The 22,925-nt window shown below is 38.6% G+C and overlaps 1 protein-coding gene across 1 annotated transcript; it reads right to left on the reverse strand.

Annotated features, from left to right (window-relative positions):
- Window positions 1–6,877: 6,877 nt before the first annotated feature.
- On the reverse strand, window positions 6,878–16,246 carry AREG (amphiregulin). The gene is made up of 6 exons (XM_045793052.2): window positions 15,994–16,246; window positions 14,709–14,957; window positions 11,904–12,105; window positions 11,029–11,184; window positions 8,422–8,533; window positions 6,878–7,086 (listed from the first exon to the last, which is right to left on the reverse strand). Exons 1-5 carry the CDS (start codon window positions 16,052–16,054, stop codon window positions 8,440–8,442), a joined length of 762 nt encoding a protein of 253 aa, XP_045649008.1. The 5' UTR covers window positions 16,055–16,246; the 3' UTR covers window positions 6,878–7,086; window positions 8,422–8,439.
- Between the last annotated feature and the right edge of the window lie 6,679 nt (window positions 16,247–22,925).

The raw sequence follows: 22,925 nt of genomic DNA on the forward strand, positions 1-22,925 counted from the left end.
TTAATTTGATTAAGTACCGCCATCATGACAGTTCCAGGCCAACCTCCAGTCAGTAATGTTGAAGGGTCTCTACATCTGCGAGCTTCTGCCAACATGATCTTTCTATTTTTGCAAATCTGATGGGTAGCAAGTGATATCTTACTGTTTTGATTTGTTTTTCTGTCGTTGCCAGTAAGTTTGAGCATCTCTTTCTAGGCAGGGCCATGATGTTTGAATGTGTACTGTGTACTTACAGAAGTGTACCGAGTCAAGAACGTGAGTGGGAGCTAGGATCCAAGCCATACCCTTCACGCCCTGGCGTGACTATGAGCTATCTGCAGAAAGGGCTGACTTCTGCTAATTTGCACCAAGGCAAAGTATGGGTTAGCACTAGTCCAGGTCACATACTTATTAGTCACTTAGCTTTCCAATTCTGGGAATTCCTTGCTCATATCCTTTCCCCCCCATTAAGTTGAAGGTCTTGTGATTTCTTGTTAATTTTTAGTCATTTCTTGCATATTATAATCCCTTTTTGGTTGCAAGCATGGCCCATTTCTTCTACAATTCTGTGGACTGTCAAATTCATCCATGGCATTCTTCTTTTAACAGAATTCCTAACTTTGACATAATAAAAAAAGCTTTCCTCTTAATGTCTTTTAATTGTATGATTTTGCTTAAATCCTTCCAAACCTTAATTCACAAGTATATTTTCCTGTATTATTAATATTTTCCTTATTAATTTATAGTACTGTTTTTATCCCATGATTCGTTGTCTCTGAGCTCTCTGTGTTGTTTAGCTGGTCTATTTGTTCATAATCATGTCCATACTCATGCAAGAACCACACTGTTCTACTACTTTACTTTGTATATGTCTTTATATACAAGGCTTCTTTTTTGCTCTATTTGTTCAAAATGGCAGGTTTTCATGAACTATTATTTTCCAGTGCAAATTTTAGAATATGATGTATGAAGCTCCTCGAAATAGCCACCTGGAAGTTTGAGTAGCATTTTGTTGAATTTAAGGATTATTTGGGAGGAGAATTAACCTCTCTACATTCTAATGTCTAAGAGAGACTCCCGCCGTGACAGATTTTTTTTTAATTTTCTTTTAATGGATACTTAATTTTTTTTTTAAAAGAGTTTTTTATTTTTATTTGACAGAGATCGAGACAGCCAGCGAGAGAGGGAACACAAGCAGGGGGAGTGGGAGAGGAAGAAGCAGGCTCCCAGCGGAGGAGCCTGATGTGGGGCTCGATCCCAGAACGCCGGGATCACGCCCTGAGCCGAAGGCAGATGCTTAACGACTGAACCACTCAGGCGCCCCTAATGGATACTTTATTTTGAAATCCCATGTACTTATTAATATACACACATATGTATCTATACACATATAGTTTGCTAGCAATTGTGAGTGCTATTTTATTTTTTAAGATTGAGCTAATTTGTCATCGAAGACAAATACTATTAATTTTGGGATTTTATGTTGTATCTGGCAATCTCATGAAATTATCTTATAAATTCCAGTAATTGGCATATTAATTCTTGTGGTTATTCTAGGTAGACTATCATATTATTTGTGAACAAGAAAAGAGTTGTTTCTCTTTTACGAATTCTTGTATTTCTTCTATTTCTTTTCTTACAACTTTAGTCAGAATTTTTATGCTATGTTAAACAGTGGTTAGTGGGAGTCATAATGGGCATCTTTGTCTTGTTCTTAATCTTAAAAAGAGAGAATCTATAGATCTGTTACTAAGTATAAATTCTGTCATTACTTCTAGTATATAGCTTTTATCAAGCTCAGAAAGTACCCTATTCCTAGTTCTAAAATTATTTTAAATTATAAATCAATTTTGCATTTAAAAGCTTTCCCTGCCTTTAATTAAAAAAATGTTTTAACTATACTGGAATGAAAATAAAATAAAAATTCTAAAAATGCTTTTCAACTGTATTTTATGTAACAGAAAATTTCTAATTTTTTTTATTTTTTTAATTTAACAATGATAGACTTTCTGATGTTGAACCATCCTTGCATTCCTGACAAAAAAACTGTTCATGATGCAAATTTTATAGGTTTATTTATTTATTTATTTATTTATTTATTCTTAGAGAGCACACACAAGTGGGGGGAGGGGCAGAAGGAGAGGGAGAGAGAGGATCTTAAGCAGGCTTCACACTGGGCTCAGTCTCACAATCTTTAGATCATGACCTGAGTCAAAGCCGAGAGTCGGATGCTTAACTGACTGAGCCACACAGGTGCCCCCGTGATGTAATTTTTTAAATATGCTTTTGAATTTTTATATCTATGCTTATTTTTATATATTACATATACACATAGATTTATATGTAAAAATATAAATTTTTTATGTACCTTTTTATTTTGATCAGTTCTAACAGAGGCTTATCTTACTAGTATTTCCAAAGAATAACCTTTCAACTTTGTTTTCCAATTATCTTTGTCATTTATCTCTGCCCTTATTTTAAATATTTCCTTTTTATCTTCCTTGGGCTTATTCTATTGGTCTTTTTCTAAATTTTGGGTTAAATGTTCAGCTTAAGTTGTTTTCCTTTTGAGCTCTTCTTGCTTTCTGATAAATATATTTAAAGCTACAAATTGTCTACTAAACACTATTTTAGCTGTGCCTCATACATTTTGACAAAACATTTTTATTCAGTTCTAGGTATTTTGTAACTTTTCTTAAGATGATTTTTAACTCAAGAGATTTTATATTATGTTAGAGTCTGGACATATAGTTTTTTGCTATCCTTTTAAAGTTTTCTAATTGCATTGCATTATGACTTTATGACCCAAGCTGCTAATGACCTCACCACCAGCATGCACACACATACACACCCAGAGAAGTTGATGACATAATTGGTCTACCCAGAGAGATCTGAAAGAAATTTAGGTTGCATTGTCTAAAGCATCATTATGGGGACGCCTGGGTGGCGCAGTCGTTAAGGCGTCTGCCTTCGGCTCAGGGCGTGATCCCGGCGAACTGGGATCGAGTCCCACATCAGGCTCCTCCGCTGTGAGCCTGCTTCTTCCTCTCCCACTCCCCCTGCTGTGTTCCCTCTCTCGCTGGCTGTCTCTCTGTCACATAAATAAATAAAATCTTAAAAAAAATAAAATAAATAAAGCATCATTATGCTTACAGTAGATGTTCAATAAATACTTATTCATGATTAAACAAACATAGCATATATGTATAATTTGAAGGATTGGAAATTAATGTGAGTATATTTGCATGAGGTATTACTGAATAGTGATGTTGATTTCTAAGCCATGGAAGAAAACCAGTATCATTACTTTACTCATACCTCATAAAGGTCAGATCTGTCTAAAAAAGCAAATTATTAATTATTGATAGGATTATTATCTAGTTTGGAACTATCTAAATCTGTTACTTTGCCATTTCCCTTCTGTTGTTAATTTTGCAAATACTTTTCTTAGGACTTATGAGATGTTGCTTTTTAGTAATCTATGCTTGCCTGGTACATAGCTGAGTTTAATAATTATTTATAATTGTTTATTGAATGAATGACAACATAGCCAAGAAATAAGAGTTAAATTGTTCAGCAATAAACCAACCACTTTAGCAGATGCTCATTGTGCCACACCCATAAACCCCAAGTCATTTCTGTTTCTAAGCATATCAGCCCTACCTACCACCCACCTGTATCTCATTGCCTGAGGACTTCCTCCAATCACTGAAGATCGTTTTGCCTACACATGAAGCTGGCCAGAAGCTCCAGAGACTTAACCTTCCCGACCCCAGAAGCAAGTCTGAACCAATTTTAAATTTATGGATAAAATTTATGGATAAATAGTCCAGCTTTCTTACCCCTCTGTGGGCTAATTCTAAGGTGTATTCTATGTACTGTGAGGGAGGGTATAGACTGGGAAGTTTTGTGAAGGCAGCAGAGGTAGATAAAAGCCTCATCTGAGTCTTGAAGAAATAAACCAGATTTCTTATGAGTGGGAGTTTTAAACCATGCTAAATTGGTATGCAGATGGCATTCTTTAAACCTAAAATAAACACCTAACTATAGGAGTTGTAGAGAAAGTACTTTAAATGGGCCAGCTTTTGAGCCAGAAAGCCTGACTCTATCATTTACTAACTGTATGACTACAGACAAGTTACCTAGTCTCTCTGAGCCTTTATTATTTTCATATTTTATTTTATTTATTTATTTTTTCTTTTTTATTTTTTTTAAAGGTCTTAAGTAATGTCTACACCCAATGTGGGGTTCAAACTCATAACCCCAAGATCAAGAGTTGCATGCTCCATCAATGGGACCAGCCTGGTGCCCAGAGCCTTACTTTACTTACCTATAAAATGTATTTACTTTTTAAGAAGATTATGAGGATTTGAGGAGTGATGAAGTGTAAATCACTTAGAATAATCTGTGGGGTATCTGTGTCCTCAATAACTTTAAGATTATTTTTATTATGAAAAAGTAAGGTTTTTTTTTCTTTCCTTCTACTCCACTGTAATGTTTTAATAAACTTTTTAAGAGTTAGAAAAGTACGGGGGATAGTAGGCAAATGCCTAGAACCTTCACAGTGTTATAGTTGCTTGGCTTTTCTATATACTTGTGTAGTGATGACTGTGGAGATTTGTTGATACAAATATATTTTCTTTGGCTTCATTATAGCCTTCTTTGGTAATCTTGGTCATTTCCACAGCTTCAACTACCATACATATTTTGACAACTCCCAATATATAATTCTTCCACTCACTGAACTTCAGATTTGTGTATCTAACTGCTGAATAGATATCTCCTGGCATCTCCAACTCAACAGATCCAAAGCTGAACTCATTATCACACATGCAGACTTTTTCCACTCATAGGCTCAATCTCTTATGTGAAGTGAGGCCTAGAGTTGATTCAGTTGATTAATTGGCTGGGCTGGTCCTTATTTTCCCATAAATCCACTACAAACTAGAAAGGATGTCTTTACAAAATAGAGGAGAACCATTCTTCAGCCAAGGATAGATAAAAAGCCATGCTTCCTATCTAGAATATTCAATAAACTTCAAGAGATTACCTACTTAGAATTACATCACCATCCACCTAGCCACCAAAATCAGCAACTTGAGGGTCATCAGATTTCTTCAGTTCCCTTGCTATCTCATTACCCACAGCCTTGTTTTTATAATAACCCTTCTTTCATATTTTTAATCTATTACAAATTTTCAAATACATGTTGAGTTTCTCTTTCCCTCCTTTACCTTCTCAGCTTCTGGTGTTCATTCACTGCTTCCAAGCCAATCTTTTGACCTTTGGCTTTGGCACAAGTCCCTCCCTCACATGGTTGCCTTATAACTTAATTGGAATGCAAATCCACTCAAGTTTCTACCCTTGACCAACTGGCTTGAATGATTCCTTATGGCCTGCAGTATACGTTAAAGGCCCTATGTGACACTGTCCTCACCATTCCAGCTGTCTTTACAGCCTCTGTCGACTTCGTACTTTCTGTTTCAGTAATACTGATCTATTTTACGTATTTTCCCCTTCAGGTCATAATGTTTGATGACTTGGTAATTTTGCTTGTGCCTGTAATGATCTCCACATAATTCCCACTCATCCTTCAAGGATAATCTCAGCCAGAAGCCCCCTAGAAAGCCCTCCCGGACTTATTCAGGCCAGGCTAAGTGACAGCTCCCTGGGCTCCCATGGATTCCTGGCACACACCTCACCCGGTTATTTATTGCACTGCATTGATAAGACATACTCCCTCCCGCCAACTGGGTGGCAAATGTCTCCAAGTCAGGGCTTTTCTGTCTTGTATCCCTACCACTATACTCGAATCATCCTCCTTAAGTATGAATGAAGTGGAGGAAACTGTATTCAAGCAGAGGTGGATCAGAGGTTCTCAACACTGGCTGCATGTAAGAAACATCTGGAGACCTTTTAAAAATCCACATACCAATGACCCACACTAGTTTATTGAAATTGGAAGCTCTAGGAGGGAGGCCCAGGCATTTAGACATTGAAAACCCATATGATAATGTGCAGGTGAGGCTGGGAACCAGTTGGTTAGATGATCACTGGAGAAGGATTTGGAGAATGGTATGCTAGAGAGAAATGGAACTCTCGATGCTTAAGGCACCTTTCACTTATGAAATTCTGTGAGATGATTGCTGGAATTATACTTAGTATTGGCTAATTGCCTCAAAAATATTCCCCATACATTACACAGGTTGGCTTGTTTCGTTTCGTATGCAGGTAACTTAGTTGGCCAGCTATAAACTAAATGGTGGGTCATTCCAGGGAATTAATGTTCTTGAGAGAGCACTCACCACAAATGCACGGGTGTTTGTTTAAAAAAATGTAAAAAAATAGTAGTGAAGAGAGGAAGAGTAGTGGGTTTTAGATGCTTTGTGCATTCACGTCATGATATTAGGAAAGACGTTTCTAAACACTTCCTGGTTCTTTTGAAATGCCATACTTGTAATCTTCAAACTTACTCTTGTCTTTTTCTTGTTTGTGGTGATGATGATGATGGGCAGTGGATTTTCTTTCTTTTATAATATCTGTGTCTACTGTGACAGAGGGGCAGTGCCACATGTTGATTTTAGAAGTTTTCAAATTACCAGAACTTGGAATAAGTTCTACACGGAATAAGAAAGTCTGATTTAGGATATTAGTGTTTGTGGGAGGACTAAACTACTCTAGTTTATACTTTTCCATTAAGAGTGCTTTCTAGGGAAAGAAATAAGTTTTGAAGATCAACATAAAAACAGGAAAAAAGGGGAAGGAACTTCTTTCAAAATGATCATCTAAGCTTTAGGAGAAAAATACCCTAGAGTCTTGCAATCTCAAAACTAATATTCAAACTCTCAATCTCTTTGCTTAAAAAAGTTTAATAAGCTGTAAAATAAATACACTTCCATTAAATATTAAATAAATTATTTACAACTTGAAAAAATACTTTTTATCTCCATGCATCTTTATGTACAGAAATAAGACTTAGCATAAAAAGCAACAATTGAAAGTTTAAAACCATCAGAACAAAAAGGTTCTGTTTTCTTATGATCCACTGAAAAGAGGAACCAACTCATCACTCATGGCTGTGACCTGGCAGTGATCCGATCCGATACCCTGATCAAAGAGAAAATAAAAATATTAGAGATGAAGCTCAATTTCAATATACCTTTAAGAAAATATTTTAAAAAATCAGGATCAGAATTTTTATCAACTTGGAATGTCTTCTGAAAAATGCTAAAAGCTTTTCCGGGACAAACTACCACTTTGACCTGAGGCCCTCTTTCACACCCGTTTTGGTTAGATGCCTCCTTAGGTGGAGCACTGCCTATGCTGAAACCTGTTTTGTCAAATTCCACTTAATAAAAAACAACAACACTCATGGGAAGTAGTTTTCCCAACCAAATCTATGCAGTGGACATAATTAAAAAGAAAGATTAAATGGCTCAGTGTATTCGTGATATACAGTTAATTTAGGATAATTAGTACCAAGGGCATAATAATAGTAGCTACCAGCTAATGGCAGCCACTATGTGCCAACACAGCATATTCCTTTTCCAAAAATCATCTCAGATCTACTTTGAGAAATCTCAGTTGCATTAAATAACCAAAAATCTACCTTTCTTCGTGTTGGTGGTCTTAGCTTCAGCACGTTAAGCCAATACCATAGTAAATGTTGATGCAATAAGTACTGAGCACAGCACTGCATCAAGTACTATTCATTTCAGGAGGTACTGAGCTAATTCTGCAATAGGCGCAGAACGTAATGCTTGCGCTTAACCAATGCTAAATATGGTGTTTCTTCAGGCATGTGCGGTATTCTATAAACAGCGAGATACTGGATTTAGTAGATTTAGGGTTTGGCTTAGGAATGTGCATATTTAACCAGCATCTCAAGTAAGTCTTAAACCCACTGAAGGTAGAGAATTAATGACTTAAGGATGGGACAACTTTCCTGAATGTCTAAGGTCATGGAGTTCCTTCTTCTAACCAACTTTAAATGTGTCCTTGATCTCTTTGTCTCCTCTTCCCATTTGAATGAGGCTGTTTGTCACAAGTTTCTAAAGTGACCCAGTTCATCTTTTAGTATTAATCTTCCTCTTCCTTCATAATTGCTTGTCCCAATCTCATCGGTCCTTGGAGGCTCACTTTCGACGCCACCCTATATACGACCAGAATGCCATAGCATTCTGGTTCCTTACACTATTTTTTTATCTACTAGACACTAACTTCTTTGAGGAGAGGATCTGTGTCTGCCTCATCTTTACATCCCTTATAATAGTCCTTTCTCACTATTAAACTCCATCTCACGCTCAAAGAATAAGACTTTAATGTAGCCAATGTTCATAGTTATTCATAATTAAGAACACTTATTTTCTTCATTCGAGATAACAGATGCTATATTTTTCAAAATTATAGGATATCATCTAAATTTATCTTTCAAACACAAACCTGTAATATTATCTTCAGTTACGCGATGGCATGTGCGTTTCCATTTTCTTGTCGAAGTTTCTTTCGTTCTTCAGCTTCTCCTTCATATTCCCTGAAGTATCGTTTTCGAAGCCTTCAGACAACAAGATATCCTATTGTCATCAAAGTTCTATGCATCTATAGATTGACTTGGGTTTTCATGAGTATAGGGAATTCCTTTTTGTGAATCCTTATAGGCCATTACACTGTATTCTACACTAAACTAAACTTAAACCCAGCTGTAAAATATTACCACCATTCTTTTTAAGGGGATGTTCATGGTGACTTTATATAAACATATTCCCAGAGTACTGAGGTTTAAATAGACACCCCTTGAGACACAAATTTTCAGAAGTCATGGAACACATTCATATGTGTTTTTTTTTATAGTTGACACACAACGTTTCATTAGTTTCAGGTGTATAACGTAGTGATTCAATAAGTCTATACATTATGTGCTACCCTCACAAGTATATCTACCATCTGTCACCATACAACACTATCACAATACCATTACTATATTATTCCCTATGCTGTGCCTTTTATTCCCATGACTTACTCATCCCATAGCTAGAAGCCTGTATCTCCCACTCCCCTTCCCCCTTTTTGCCTATCCTCCTACCCCCTCCTCTCTGACAACCATCATTTTGTTCTGTGTATTTCTGGGTCTCTTTCTGCTTTTTGTTTGTTTGTTTATTCATTTGTTTTGTTTTTCAGATTCCACATGTAAGTGAAATCATACGGTATGTGTCTTTCTTTGTCTGACTAATTTCCCTTAGCATAATACCCTCCAGGTCCATTCATGTTGCAAATGGCAAGACCTCATTCTTTCTTTTTTTCCTCAACACTTAGCACAGGTGCCATTTACAATTGGAGGAAGAAGATGGTATAGTTTTCCCACAGAAGGACTTTACACTTGTACCAACTAATTTAAATGATTGAAATTTTTTCACACAAGCTTACAAAACAAGTTGGGTTCTCTTTATTTCTATAGGTAATAAATACTTCCTTTTAGTTTTATTTATTGTTACTTTCTAGTAAAACTCAAATCATTTAATAATGTCTTGGTGGTATACAAGAAATTCTATTTTTAATAGGTCTTTAATCCATCTACTAAACATGACTCCTAAAATCAGAAGAACCTTGTCATGATGTTTGGGGGGGAAAGTTCAGTTATGAAAAAACGGCAAAATGTGTCTGAGGCTACTGTTTGCTCTTACGTGTCAAACACAAGAATATGGTAGAAAAGGAGAAAAGTCACTGCTCAGTTTTAAGAGTGCCAACATGACAAAAAGTTTTTCCACACTTTTCTGAAGGATTATTAAATATTTCACCCTGAATGATCCCAAGTTTGAATAATTGTTTCAAAACATCTTCCGTAACCGGCTATTTTTTTCCTTCTATCCTTCTATGTCGAGCAATCATGTTTTGTCTGGGGGTATTTTTCCTAAACTTATTTGCATATCTGGCTTGAGGTATTAACAGGTCAAAATAATTTCCAGGGTGTGCAAAACAAATTTAAACCGCACATCAAACTCTGTGTGCATCATAAAACAGTTTTTTTTAATGTGTCTTTTTATCGTTATCTGATCTGCATTTAAACTACTAGTAAACAATGGCAGAAGATAACCCCTTGCTTCCTGAATGGCAGGAGTGGTAGGTCATGTACACAATCCAGTTGTTAAAGTAATTTACCAAGACCTAAAATTAGAATAATGAGTCTATTGCTTTTCCCAAGCTCTAGTAGCACATGAGTCATTACAGAGCCATTCACACCCTCCCCCAGCTTCCTTAATTCACTGACTTCTGTTCGACAGACAATGCCATTTTGACATACCCACCAGTGCCTACTACCAGAAACAGTCTACTTCTAACATGCATTGGCCATGAAGTGAAGTGTGGTGATCTGTTATTGCGAGCACAGGGCAGATATTGCAGGAGTAGAACAGTAATAGAATTGTGCCTCCTTCCCACGCCATGCCATAGGGAGGAAATTTTGTGTGTGTGTTTTTTTTTTTAAGTAATTGGGTTCCCATAGTACCTTTGGCAGTTACAAAACAGGCATAAGCTCTATGTCAATCAGTACCGTGCTATGACATCTTAGAATTCTGCACTTTACTAGAAGCAGAGGATAGATCCTTTGTTGGCTCCTGGTTTGAAGCTCTCTGATTTTTTTTAGTGCCAAAGCAGAATCTCTGACAACCTACTATGAACCGGGCCTTAATTAGCTTCTGGGAGGCTTCCTTAAGCTTAAAGATATTCGGAGTAGAAACCAACACTCTGGGATTTGGAGGTAGCCATGAGTGGAGATAGGACATGAAACAAAGCCACCGATTTCTAAGTTCAAAAAATTTCTAAGGTGTTTGAAAAACGGCTTTACATATTAAGTTTCCATGGTGGCCAAAACAATATAAATTTTGACCAAATTCTGCGATCTTTGTCAACGAAGTGTGAAGATATGACCAAAGACCACTTGCCACTGATAGAATAATTCATCTAAAATACGATATAGGACATTGGGATAGAAATACTGAAAAAAACCAACCTGGAATTATTTTAGTAGGAATGTGTAAGTGACGCCGTACTTACTGGATTGTGATAACAACAGCAATAGCCGTGAAGCTCACGGCTGACACAAAGGCAGTGATGGCTGCTAAAGCGATTTTTGATAAATCATTGTCAACCATGCTGTGAGTCTTCATGGACTTTTCCCCACACCGTTCACCAAAGTAATCCTGATGACATCTGTAAACAACCCACATTCAAAAATTATAATCATAACTGAAAACATTCCATATATTTTAGGTTTACTTTCCAGGTTATCCATAGGCGTTTAATTGTAACACTCAAAAAAAAAAAAAAAAGTCATGCCATCTATTTGGATTTCAAAACCATGAGACCGAGTGTATTCAAGCCAAAGATCTATTAGTATAAGAACAAGTTGAGATTAGTTTGGGTGCGATATTCCAGGAAGACACACCTTTTCATTCTTTGTGTTCCTTTTATGACCAACTGATGAGTTCAGTGACTTGTTCTGCAGCTAATACAATCCACTATCACTGAATGTGCTGGTGGCTTTGGGGGAGAAGGAGCATTACGTGAAGAGTACCTTTAGGTCCTTTTTTTTTTTTTTAAAGGTTGTAAAATAAATATTGTCATGAATATATTTATAGCAGGGGTCAGCAAACGATAGCCCATGGGTCAATTCTGGGCTTTTGCCAGGTTTTTTGCAGTGTGCAAGCCAAGGATGGTTTTAAATTTTTAAATGGTTACATTTTAATTGGTTCTGGAAGTACATACATGATCTTCACCAAAGAAGCCTAAATTATTTTCCAGCTGGTCCTTTCAGAAAAAGGTTACAGACCCTTGGTTTCTATGTGGGAAAAATAAATGGCTTTCTGCATCGAGGAGTTTCAGACAGAGCGTTACAAGTACGGATTTCTATGTAATTTGGGAAAACTCACATGCATGTTACAGCTTCCAGGGGCTCTATATATTTGCATTCTCCGTGAATACAGAAATTTTGGAATTCTGCATCACATGGATTTTTCTTCTTTCTGTTTCTTCTGTTTTTTCCACTTTTGCCTCCTTTTTTCTTTCTTTTGGGTTTATCTGAAGTCTTTTCACTTTCTGTTTTGTTTTTCATGGGCTTAATTACCTGTTCAACTAAAAGAAATTAATAAATAAGATTTATTGGATTTATTGACAACAGTCTCTCTTCATCTTGAATATCATTTTGGAGACATGAGAGAAAGAAGTCTCAGCAGTGAGAGCTCATGGGGACGATGGCCATATTTTTCTCATTATCTAACACAGTTCATATATAATAATTGGTTAAAGAGAATATCTGCATGGTGTGGCACGTTACAATCTGAGCCTCCTTGTTATTTTATTACCTTAGAAACGTATTTTGAGTTTATTTGTACCAGTATTACTATTATTGATAATAGTATTTACCTGTCTAAAACAATCCATGAAATACCTTACACATTTCTTGAATTTCTTATACATGCCAAGTTCTTGGTAATGAGCACTAATTTGATTAAACCCAGGCACAGTTGAATGTGTTGCTATCCGGGTGATATGGAGGACGACACTGGAGTTGAATGAAAACAAGTAACATGTCCGAGGACACGTGGCTAGAAAATGAAGTGCTGGGGTGTCAAAGCCTGTCATTCCCCCTCTATCCTATGTTTTCTCTCGGATAGGTCAATGCTACCAATTAAATTGAGACTTTAATATATTTGTGGATTTTATTCACTCATCTCGGTCTTGTGCTCACTTTTACCATAATTGGGCCTTACTGTGTGTTACTTGAGACTGGGGGAAAAATGGAGAATTACACATTAGAACTAATCAATTTTCTGCAATTCGCAGATGATAATGGGTTATAATTAATTCCATGGGGCTCATTTCTGTGGCCAATCTGTTTGGAAAATAGGAATCCAGAAATGTTTGTACTTGATGCCTCAGAGACTCACTTATCTTAACTCTAGATCTACAGAAATGTCTTTAGTGTTACAGCTCTGCGGGGTAGAGCACACCCACATGCTAATATAGGAAGGAGTTTTCATGTCGGAGCTGCGCATTTTGTTATACTAATACCTGAACAGGCTTATCTAGTATTGAGCAGAGCCCAGTGCAAAGAGGAAAATACCACAATGTCATAATACCATTAGTCATAATGGTCCCGCATAATGATCCATTAAACAGAAAACACTAGAAAACATAGGCAAGGGTATCAAAGATAGAACCCTGTGATTAAGGAAGCAACAAATAAATATTATGAGTATTTCAGCAGGTTATTATAACATTAATAGTCAAATTAGGAGCAATGTTTAACTAGTTATACAATTTTTGTATTGAAACTTTGATGATAAATAAGTACCGCGAGTTAGAATGTGTCCTCTAATGGAAACATTTTAAATGAATATTACGGCACATTATCAGATATATTACAAATTGTAGACAGAGACTAATCGTCACTATGCTGAAGCCTGCAACACACATCAACACCTTGGGCTCCACAGCCTTTCCAAGGAGTTCGACCACCAGTTCCACTATTTCACAATGCACTAGTCAGTTTCACAGCTAACAACTTATTTGGCCTTTTGAAACGTTAAGAACTTGAAACCTCTTTGAGAGAACAGTTTCTAATCTCATCTCCAAAAATAAGAAGTATAAATGCACCTCCTCCCCACCTTACATAAAAGCACAAGTTACCAAGCCAGGAGTAAAGGGGAGTGCTCCCTGAAGCTTTTCCCATCTGCCACTCAACCCGGTCACTGTCCCTGCGGTATCACCCGCTGTGCCTTCATCAGCTCTGGGAGCCAGACAGAGGGGGCGGAGTCAGGGAAACCAAGGTGGGGAGAGAAGGGGCGTTAAGTCCTGCCTCCATAGTGAATGTTCCTAGGATATTTAGAGCCGATTTACTCATCTGCCCTGAAACTCCAAAGTAGTATGAGGGTAATGAACAATACTTACTTCTTACTTTGGTACTCTTCATTTTAAGCTAATTTAAGCTTTTTTTTTTTTTTAAAGATCAGATAACAGAGAGAACAAAACTATGGGTCATTATTATTTAACTAACACATGGGATTTGGGGTTAAATCATGATTTTAGCAATTTGAAATCCATGCATATTTGTCCTTCTTTAATATTTCCAGAAACTTATATTATTATTGTTGTTGCTGCTGCTGTTGTTGTTGTTTTAGGATCACCAGTTTCTCAACACCTGGTCCTTAAAGGCTAAAGTCCAACTGCTCCTTTCCCATTACTTTCTGTTCCCTTATTTGTATTAAAATGCAGGTGTTTAGGGAAGCATGGCGGTGGGGTATGGACACAGGGGCTGAGGACTGGCTGAGGTCTCCGCCTGTCTCTCAGCATGGGGGTCATGGGCTCCCGTGGGAAAGAGCATAGGATGTGGAACCAAACCCTGGAGTTCTCATTCTGGCTCAACGGCTTGCTGGCTGTGGAACCTGGGGCAAAACAACCTTGCGCTCCAGTTATCACATCTGTAAAATGATAACAATCCCCACTTGTGAAGCAGACTTAATAGACATAAAACATTTGTTAGAGCTCTGGACATATCAGATGTGCCCACACAAAGCTCCTTCCATCTCAGCTGGTAGCTTACCCACGGGGTATGCAACAGACCTAAACACAAGAAAGCCACTCGAAGATCCAGGGAATGGCTTCTCTTTGGAAGCAGCTTTGCTCATGCAAACACACATCTTACAGGCTATGTTTTGCCCTTATCCTCCACTCACCTCGGACTGAACCATCCACGATATAGCCAGATATTTGTGGTTCGTTATCATACTCTTCCGCATAGTCATAGTCGATCCCAGAGGACAGTTCCCTACTAGAAGGCAGTTCACTCACAGGGGAAATCTCACTTCCTGAGGACATCCCACTTCTTGGGGTAACCTCCAATCCATCAGCGCTGTGGTCCCCGGAAAATGGTTCCCCTTTCCCAGAGTAGGTGTCATTGACGTCCAATCCGGCAGCATAATGGGCTGTGGGAGAAAGAACAACGGAAGAAAAGAGAAGGTAAAGCAGAGTGCCTTTCTCACCAGTCAGCTGTGTTCAGGAGAAATGTTTATCTTCTGATATCAAAGCAGTTATTGCACATGTGCTATTGTTTGGGATTGAGTCACTTATGAAAGCATCTTCGCATTTTGCCAACAAGCAAACTCAGCTGTTCCAGTTTACAGAGCTGCTTTCATCAAGGTTTGCTTTTCCACGGACAGTCTACGCTACTTTTCACATCAAATAACACTGCCAGATAGGCACGTTAATCTAATGACTTAACAGGTCCTTTATGTTGTCTGTGTGTTCCCATCGCTTCACGTGCCAGAGGCATTCATGTCTGCTAGAACGTCCCATTTGGATGGACAGGTTCTGGATATAAATATCAGACTTTCCTAACACACGTTCACATTTTTAAAAAGATTACATATATGAATGTAAAACAATATAAATGGTATTCGAGCACAGTGACTCTTGTCATTATTTCATCATCCTTGTTCCTACATAGGGGAGAAACTGGGGACTGACTGGGTGAGACTTGGGGCCTACAGTTTCAAGCCCCTGCTTTATCTTGTAGGTCTCACTAAAACAGCATCAAGGTGGTGCTTTCGCTTCTCCCTGGAACGTTGTGAGGCCCTCTAGGAAGACCAAGATAAAATCACCAGACAGAGGAGACGGAGAATTTAGGCAGGAGGCAGCCCTCTGGGTCCGGGACTTAACTACTCTAAGATCTGCGGAAGTCACTTCACCTCTCTGGACTCGGTTTCTTTATCTGTCAAAGTAAGGATTTGGATCCCAGGATCCCTGAGGTCTCCCGCAACTGGACTAAAGTCAAACTTCGGAGACTCTCCGGCAGCCTCTTGCTGGCCTGGAACGTCAGAGACACCTGCCCGCTTTTCTCCTCCTCCCCGGTAGCAAGCTTAGGGAGGGAGCTGCGTGGACGCCTCCCTCGGGAAAGCTGCTCCCTGCCGTGGGAGAAGCGCCGGCAGGCAGCTCAGGGCCGGGACGCCGGGACGTCCTCACCTGAGCCTAGGATCAGGAGCGACAGCACCACGGGCGCCGGCGGCAGCAGCGGGGCTCTCATTGGTCCCTCGGCGCGGCGGCGTCGCGGTCTCTGGGGCAACTCGGCCGGGAGTTGCAGCTGGAAAAGTAGGTGGGGGGAGAGAGAGGGGGCAGGAGGGAGTGTGCGGCGGTGCTCGCGGCCCGGCCGGGCTCGGGCGCTGGAGGAGCGCCTAGAGCTCGCCTCGGGATCTCTCCGTTCCGACTCGGGCGCAGGCACAAGGTGTGCGAACATTCCGGAGGCTCGGCGCGCACCTGCCGCTTTATAGGCCGGGCGGGGACCCAGGCAATGCCCGTGACGTCACGGTCGCCTCTGTGGGTGGAGGCGGGCGGCCGGCCCAGGAGAGCTTACTACCCCAAAACCACACGCGATGGCAGGCGCCCCACCTCCTCGGAGCGTGGAGAGCCACTGGAAGGAAATGGAAATTAAACCCTAGCTGCAAGCTGAAAACACACTCTCTCCATGTTCGAAAGTGGGGGTGCAGTTCGAGAGCTAGTACCTGACAGTCAAAAGTCCCACTTTTTCAAACCATCTGAGAAACCTCCGTATATACTTTGGTTGATCTGAATACTACAAATTTCAGGGGCTAATCAGAAAAGTTCCATATTAAGATGTAAAGGCACTTTAGGACCAAGAGTGACTTAACAATGAATGAGAGCCCGACTCTTTAACAAGGATAATGACGTTCATTAAGTGACAAGAGAGAGCGCCTCCTAATGAGAGCTGCTTTATTTATGATGGGGCTCTAACCCCACCAAGAGCGCTTTTCTACCCACTACTGGAAAGGGCCAGAATTTCAAATCAGCTCCCCTCCCATTTATTTGCATCCCAGCGTCCTCATCAAAATTGGGATTTACTCACCATGTATTATTGCCAAACTGTACACTAAAATATTACCTGCACCATCTCACTCAGTAACCTTGCTGGTTACGTATCATTTTCCCTATATTACAAGGGGGAGTTGACACAGCTGGTCATGGCAGAAGCCAGAGGGATTTAAATTCAAGTTCACCTGACTCTAAAACCTCCCTCCGCTCTGATAAAGGAATTTAGGCTAAACTGATCTCTAAAAAGAGAGCTTCTGGGGAGAGCATTACTTGAACCTAAGGAATAACCTCTAGTGGGAGGGTATTGGCATTTAAATGAAGGTGGCGCCCAAGCCCATGCAACTCAAATCCCAAGATAAAAGGGTTGGCTTTGAGGGCCCAGTTAGAATCTGGCAGAGCAATTCATCCAGACAAAGCAGATAAAATGAAGAGGGAGGGAGCTGCTCAGTCCGACTCACTTTGATGTAGACAGAACTCCAGAGCTGGATTTTTCTTGACTCGAAGAGAAAAAAAAAAGCATTGTTCTCTTTCTCTAACTGGTTCCTTGTCCTGAAGATACGTATCTCTTCCTGGATTCTTCCAGTAAAACAGCCTTTTTAGGAATGTGGACCACAGTGCATCTATCCTAATTCTGGGAAACTTCTTAAAAACTACATACTTTCTAATCGTATATCGAGGTGAGTGGGCTAAATAATACCATCTATTTAGTAGGATGAGATAAACAGTCACGACTCACACCTTCTCTCCTGTTCAACATTTGTCAGGAGTATATTTGTGTGATCCACTTGTTTTATTTTTTTATGTGGGGGGGCAGTAAAGAGAGAAATTAAATGATGACGGCTCCCTGCTCTCCAGGAGCTCTGCGTGGCATGGGTCAGATACATAGAAACGTAATTCCGTTACATCAGATGATAAGAAGGATTCAGTGTGCCATGGAAAATAAGGGTGCGGTATAATTCTGCCTTCCTTAATGCCCTTTCCAGCAGAAAATGGAAATGGAAAGAATACCCACTGACCAAGTATGCCCAAGAATAGAAAACAGGACTAGGAAGATGGCAGTGCCCATCCCACCCTGAAGCGGGGACCTGGATCATCTTTTGTGCTGGGTGAGAAGGTTGCGGTCAAACAGATTCAGAGCCTTGCCCGCACGCGGATTTCAAAAGATGGTGGAGATTTTGTTTAGAGCTCAGGCTGTTGCACGGTTCTCCTCTCAGGCTCTGCTTTTGTTCTAGTCCTTGCCTTTCCCTTATTCTTTCTTCTTCATTGAGGTGAGGGCAAGTCATGCGCATCTGTCATCAGAAGTGGTTCACTTTGTGTGGAGTGAAAGCGACCTCTTGACACCGGAAATGGCTCAGTGTTTTGTCCAATTGGAAATGGAGAGGGGAACAATTTATGTTGGTGTGGGAGGTAACACAGCATTACAGGGGCGGATAGCTAGCTTAGTATGAACTTTCGATTCAAACCAGCTGGGTTTTCATATACAGATTCCACCACATACTTAATCACTTCATATTTGAAAGACTCAGGTTCCTCGTCTGAAAATAGAAATAGATGCCTACCTGCTGTGAAGCAGATCAAATGAAATAAGATACATAAACAAGTAACACAAAACCTAGCCTACATGGAGCGCTCAATAACTGGTAAGTCGTATTATTAACCTTGGTATTATGATAGTTACGTTGTATTAATCACATCGAACCAAGTGACTCTTATAAACGGAGCTACTCACAGAGCAAGTGAAATAATCCCCTTCAGGATTTTCAAGCCCATGAACTTTGTACCTCCTTCCCATTAACACTGACCATTTTGAACATTTTATGGTTCATCATAGGGTACCATGGGGCGTCATCATAATTACATCACAATTCAGCACCCCTTGTGACTCACAGCATTCTGGAATCCAGGTATGAGAAGGAAACCAACTCCATGTCATGTAGGATACCTTACATTCTGCCCGCTAAGCTGAGACAAGGAGGAACAATTTCAGGAAACTGAAGTAGAGAAGCTCCTCTTCTTTATCTTGAAAAATTGATGGTTCCCACACCTACTAATAGACTCAGGGCAGCCCTGTGGGCAAATGCTCCTAGCAGCCGTTCACTTTGAAGCCTCGTATCTGGATCCTGATAATATTTTATATGTATAATGGAAACAAACTCACTTTGACTCTGCTAAAAGGTGTGCTATAGAACCAAAGAATAATTATGTGTTTGTTTGTATAATTGATCTGGAGTTTTTATAGAGAGGGCCAGGTCTGAGTAAGTATTACGCCATTGTCGTTTTAATGAGTCAACATGTGAAACCCTAAACTTAACATCTTAAAACCCTAAAATTAAGAAATTCTCTAATGTATAAGTAACACTTCCTATATTATTAACAAATGCATTAGCTCCATTTAGGTATCTGTAATTTTCTACTTTTCACCTTAAAATTTATCCGTGCTAAAGAATATGTAATTTCTACTTTCTTCGAAAACAGACCTTACATGAATCCGATTGCTGGGTACCTTGACAGACTAGTAAAATAAAATTACTTGCCCTTTAAAACCTTAACATGATGGTTTTTGCAGAGTGCAATAACTGGCAGGTGGGACTGAAGGCAGCAAATAATTTGACACAATAGAAGCTAGGTCAATGTCACATACAATTAACTGCACTTAAACACACGAAAAATGAACCCTCCAGGTTGTTCATTCACTCATCAGATACATTTTGAGTACTGGATGCTTTTCTAGGTACTAGGGATAAAACTTTGAATAAGTCATAATGTCCTTGTTTTAAGGACCTTACATTCTATTTAGGGGAAACCTAATAAGCACTATACATAAAATAATTTTAGGTAGTGAAGTGCTAGAAAAGAAATAAAATATGTGATCTAGAGGACTTGGGACGGTAAAGGGAGATGAGAAAAGGAAGTTCAAGGTAGCGCCTGTACTTTAGTTCACAGTTTCTCTCTAAAGGAAACAGAGGACAGGAGAAAATAGAGAGGACTCTCCTTTTGAATAATAACAACTCTGGAAAGCAGAGATAGGCTTGGACAGGAATGTGGGATAGATTAAGGCATAGACAAGAAGAAAGAGGGATGCTGAAAGGACAGAGGCCTTGAAGGGAGCCTCAAAAATATGGAGGGTTTTAGGACCTGGCACAAGAATTCATTCCACTTGTCACTTCTCAAACACCCCTCCTAGCATAGCTGACCAGAGCTCTCTAGCTCTGAACCAAAGGTCAGCAGATCAGAATCACCTGAGAACTTTTTCTGAAGGTACACTCCATCCTCCTCTCTTGATTCAGTGGGTTTGATGTAGGGTCCAGGCCTGTGTATTTTTTTAGGAGAATTTTCAAGAAAATTCTGATGTGCACCTCTGACTAAGAACTATTCTAGAGGTGCCTGGGCGGCTTGGTGGGTTAAGCATCTACCTTCAGCTCAGGTCTTGATCTCAGGGTCCTGGGATGGAGCCCCGTATCCTCCAGCTCCCTGCCCAACGGGGAGCCTACTTCTCCCTCTCCCTCTCCCTCTGCCCAACCGCATGCTCTCTTTCACTCCCTCTGTCTCTCAAATAAATAAGTAAAATCTTAAAAAAAAAATCTACTCCACTCGGGGATACATAAGTGAAAAAAGCCAAGGTACATTCAGAAAGATTGTAAACTGGTGAGACCGCACGTTCATGTATATGGAAACTTTGCTGAAAATGTGAAGGATGGAGAAATGAATTTCAACAGGAAGCATATGAAGACATTTATCTCTGAGGAGCTCATGTTACAAACTGATTCAAATACAATTCCTTTAAATACCAAACTACTCTAGTGTAATAAAAATACATCTGAATACATGAAAAAGAAAAAATCCACCTTGCATATCATTTGCAGAGACCAATTTGTCACATAAGTGGAATCATATCTATACCAAATTATTTGTAGAATTTCACTACCTTGGGTCTGAATGTAGTAAGGTCAGAAGACAGGATGTCTGCATTAGGAAGCATGACAAATTTTAGTATTCCATTAATTCTTTATGAATTTAGGATTTCAGATTGATATTTGGCACGTTATTATTTCAGATACTAACATATCAAAATCAGATGGTTGAAGTAGTCAGAGTACCATGAAAGATTTTTAGGGACTACCAATTATAGTTATTAAATAATTATATCCTTGATATTTTTCGTTATTTCCAAAAATGTTTTGTATATACTTAATCTTTATTTACTGCATTTTTAAAAATTTTCTTATAATTCATAATTTATCCCTCCAGTTATCACACATTCAATATTGTGTGAAGACCACTTTTTTATAGCTGCTGAACGCTCCTGTTTGCCTTATTGTTACTTAAAAATTGACAACATATGCATACCTCTAAGAGTTATATGAACCTATTATCACTGATCCATAGTTGATGTATTCTTGTTATGAACTTAGTCTCTTTAAATGTTTCTACATTTTTAGCAAAGTATGTACAGATTTTGTTCTATTTTCCCCCGAACACCACAAGCTTTTGTTTCAAGTTCAATGAGAGCAGCCACTTTTAAATTTCATAGGTGAAGAATTACTAATTAGTTGAATAAACCACTCCTGTATGACCTGTCCTAGGTAGGGATAGGTTAAGCCACAAAAAAACCTGGCCTTTGGATGCCATGCTTCCCAGAGCTCTCTGCATATGTGTGCTGAAATTACATGGCCAGAATTAAAGAACAAAAAATTGCAAGTTCATATGGAAAAGTACAGACACGTGTAGAACTCATAGAAAAAGACGAATTCAAAATACAGTTATAAATTTTATAAGCATGAACTGTGTCCCTCAGTATTCTTCCTAGAATCAATATATACCTATTTTTAGTTTTATTTATTTAAGTAATCTCTACACTCCATGTGGGGTTCGAACTCACAACCCTGAGATCAAGACTGCTCTCCGACTGAGCCAGCCAGGCGCCCCTGGAATCAATATTTTTGTCTTGAACCCGTATTTATGTACTCCCAAGTGATTGTGCCATATGCAGATGTAATTTTGCTCCATTTCCTTCCATAGGAATTCTGAAAATCATTAGTTTTGGTCACTTTTCAAGATTGTTATCTTGAGACATTCCAACAACATACTTTTTAATATCGAATTGCTAGGTGATGTCAGGATTCTCAAGCATTGCCTTGTGTGTCTATAAGGAAATACTTGGCTCTCCGACAGTACAACTGGCCTGAGCCAATCCTGATGTAATGGTGAGCAAGTGCTACTACCACCATAGAAACATTTTTAAAGAAATTTTTAAGGAAGTACAAATTTGGTCAAATGTTCCTATCTCAAAAAGGGTATTTATTAAAATTCTTACATTTATTGAAATAGAAGAAAACAGCAACTTTGAGGATATATTTTGCCTAAAATTATGTCTTTTGGAAAAACCATGTAGCTTGTACTTTTAGAAGTTATTTTAACCATCAGATAGCGAAAAATATAAGAACTGTTACAAATTATTGGGTTTATACATTTGCCCAATTTGGACATTTGAAGATATGCCTATACGAATTTATGAAATACGCTTCATTTTTATTGTCCTTACAACAATATTTCAGTCTGCCCAAAATGCTTACTTTCAATGGCATTTTCCTGGGAAAACCTTAAAGTCTAACTTTATTTCTGCATTCATAGAGTTTTGAAGTGTAGCACACACAGCCACATTGAGGAAAGAGAACCATATAAAAGCAAGTCTACATTTTTTAAAACTCCATTATTTTTAAGAGTAAAACAAGAAAAGAAAGGAAAGTTTTATAAAGATATATTATTAACATTTAAAACGTATGATACCTGTTAGATAAAACATTAACAAAACAGTTATGTACAGTGTGAATATTTATATTTTAAATTAAGTATAAATATTTATGTACATATTATATATGAATGTGTATATACAGATATTTCTGAAGGAATATATGAAAAGTGTTAACAATGTTTAGTTTTGGTTGAAGAAATAATTGCTTACCTGGAGTTCTAATATGTTGTACAAAGATTGGGTATTTCTTTTATTTTTTTAAGTTAAAAATCCCAATCCAGGCAAGATGATTTCCCAAGAAAATTGATGTCACATG

Source organism: Ursus americanus, chromosome 8, assembly GCF_024610735.1.
Source record: "Ursus americanus isolate L20-20 chromosome 8, mUrsAme1.1.p, whole genome shotgun sequence".
NCBI lineage: Eukaryota > Metazoa > Chordata > Mammalia > Carnivora > Ursidae > Ursus > Ursus americanus.

Bases quoted from the DNA above. Each gene is read 5' to 3' on its own strand.
- AREG (XM_045793052.2), bottom strand. From the start codon at position 16,054: ATGAGAGCCCCGCTGCTGCCGCCGGCGCCCGTGGTGCTGTCGCTCCTG. The intron at 12,106-14,708 runs GTGAGTGGAGGA...AATTTCTTTTAG, and splicing joins CGTGGATGGTTCAGTCCGAG to TTGAACAGGTAATTAAGCCC. The intron at 11,185-11,903 runs GTGAGTTTTCCC...GGTTGTTTACAG, and splicing joins CTGGAAGCTGTAACATGCAT to ATGTCATCAGGATTACTTTG.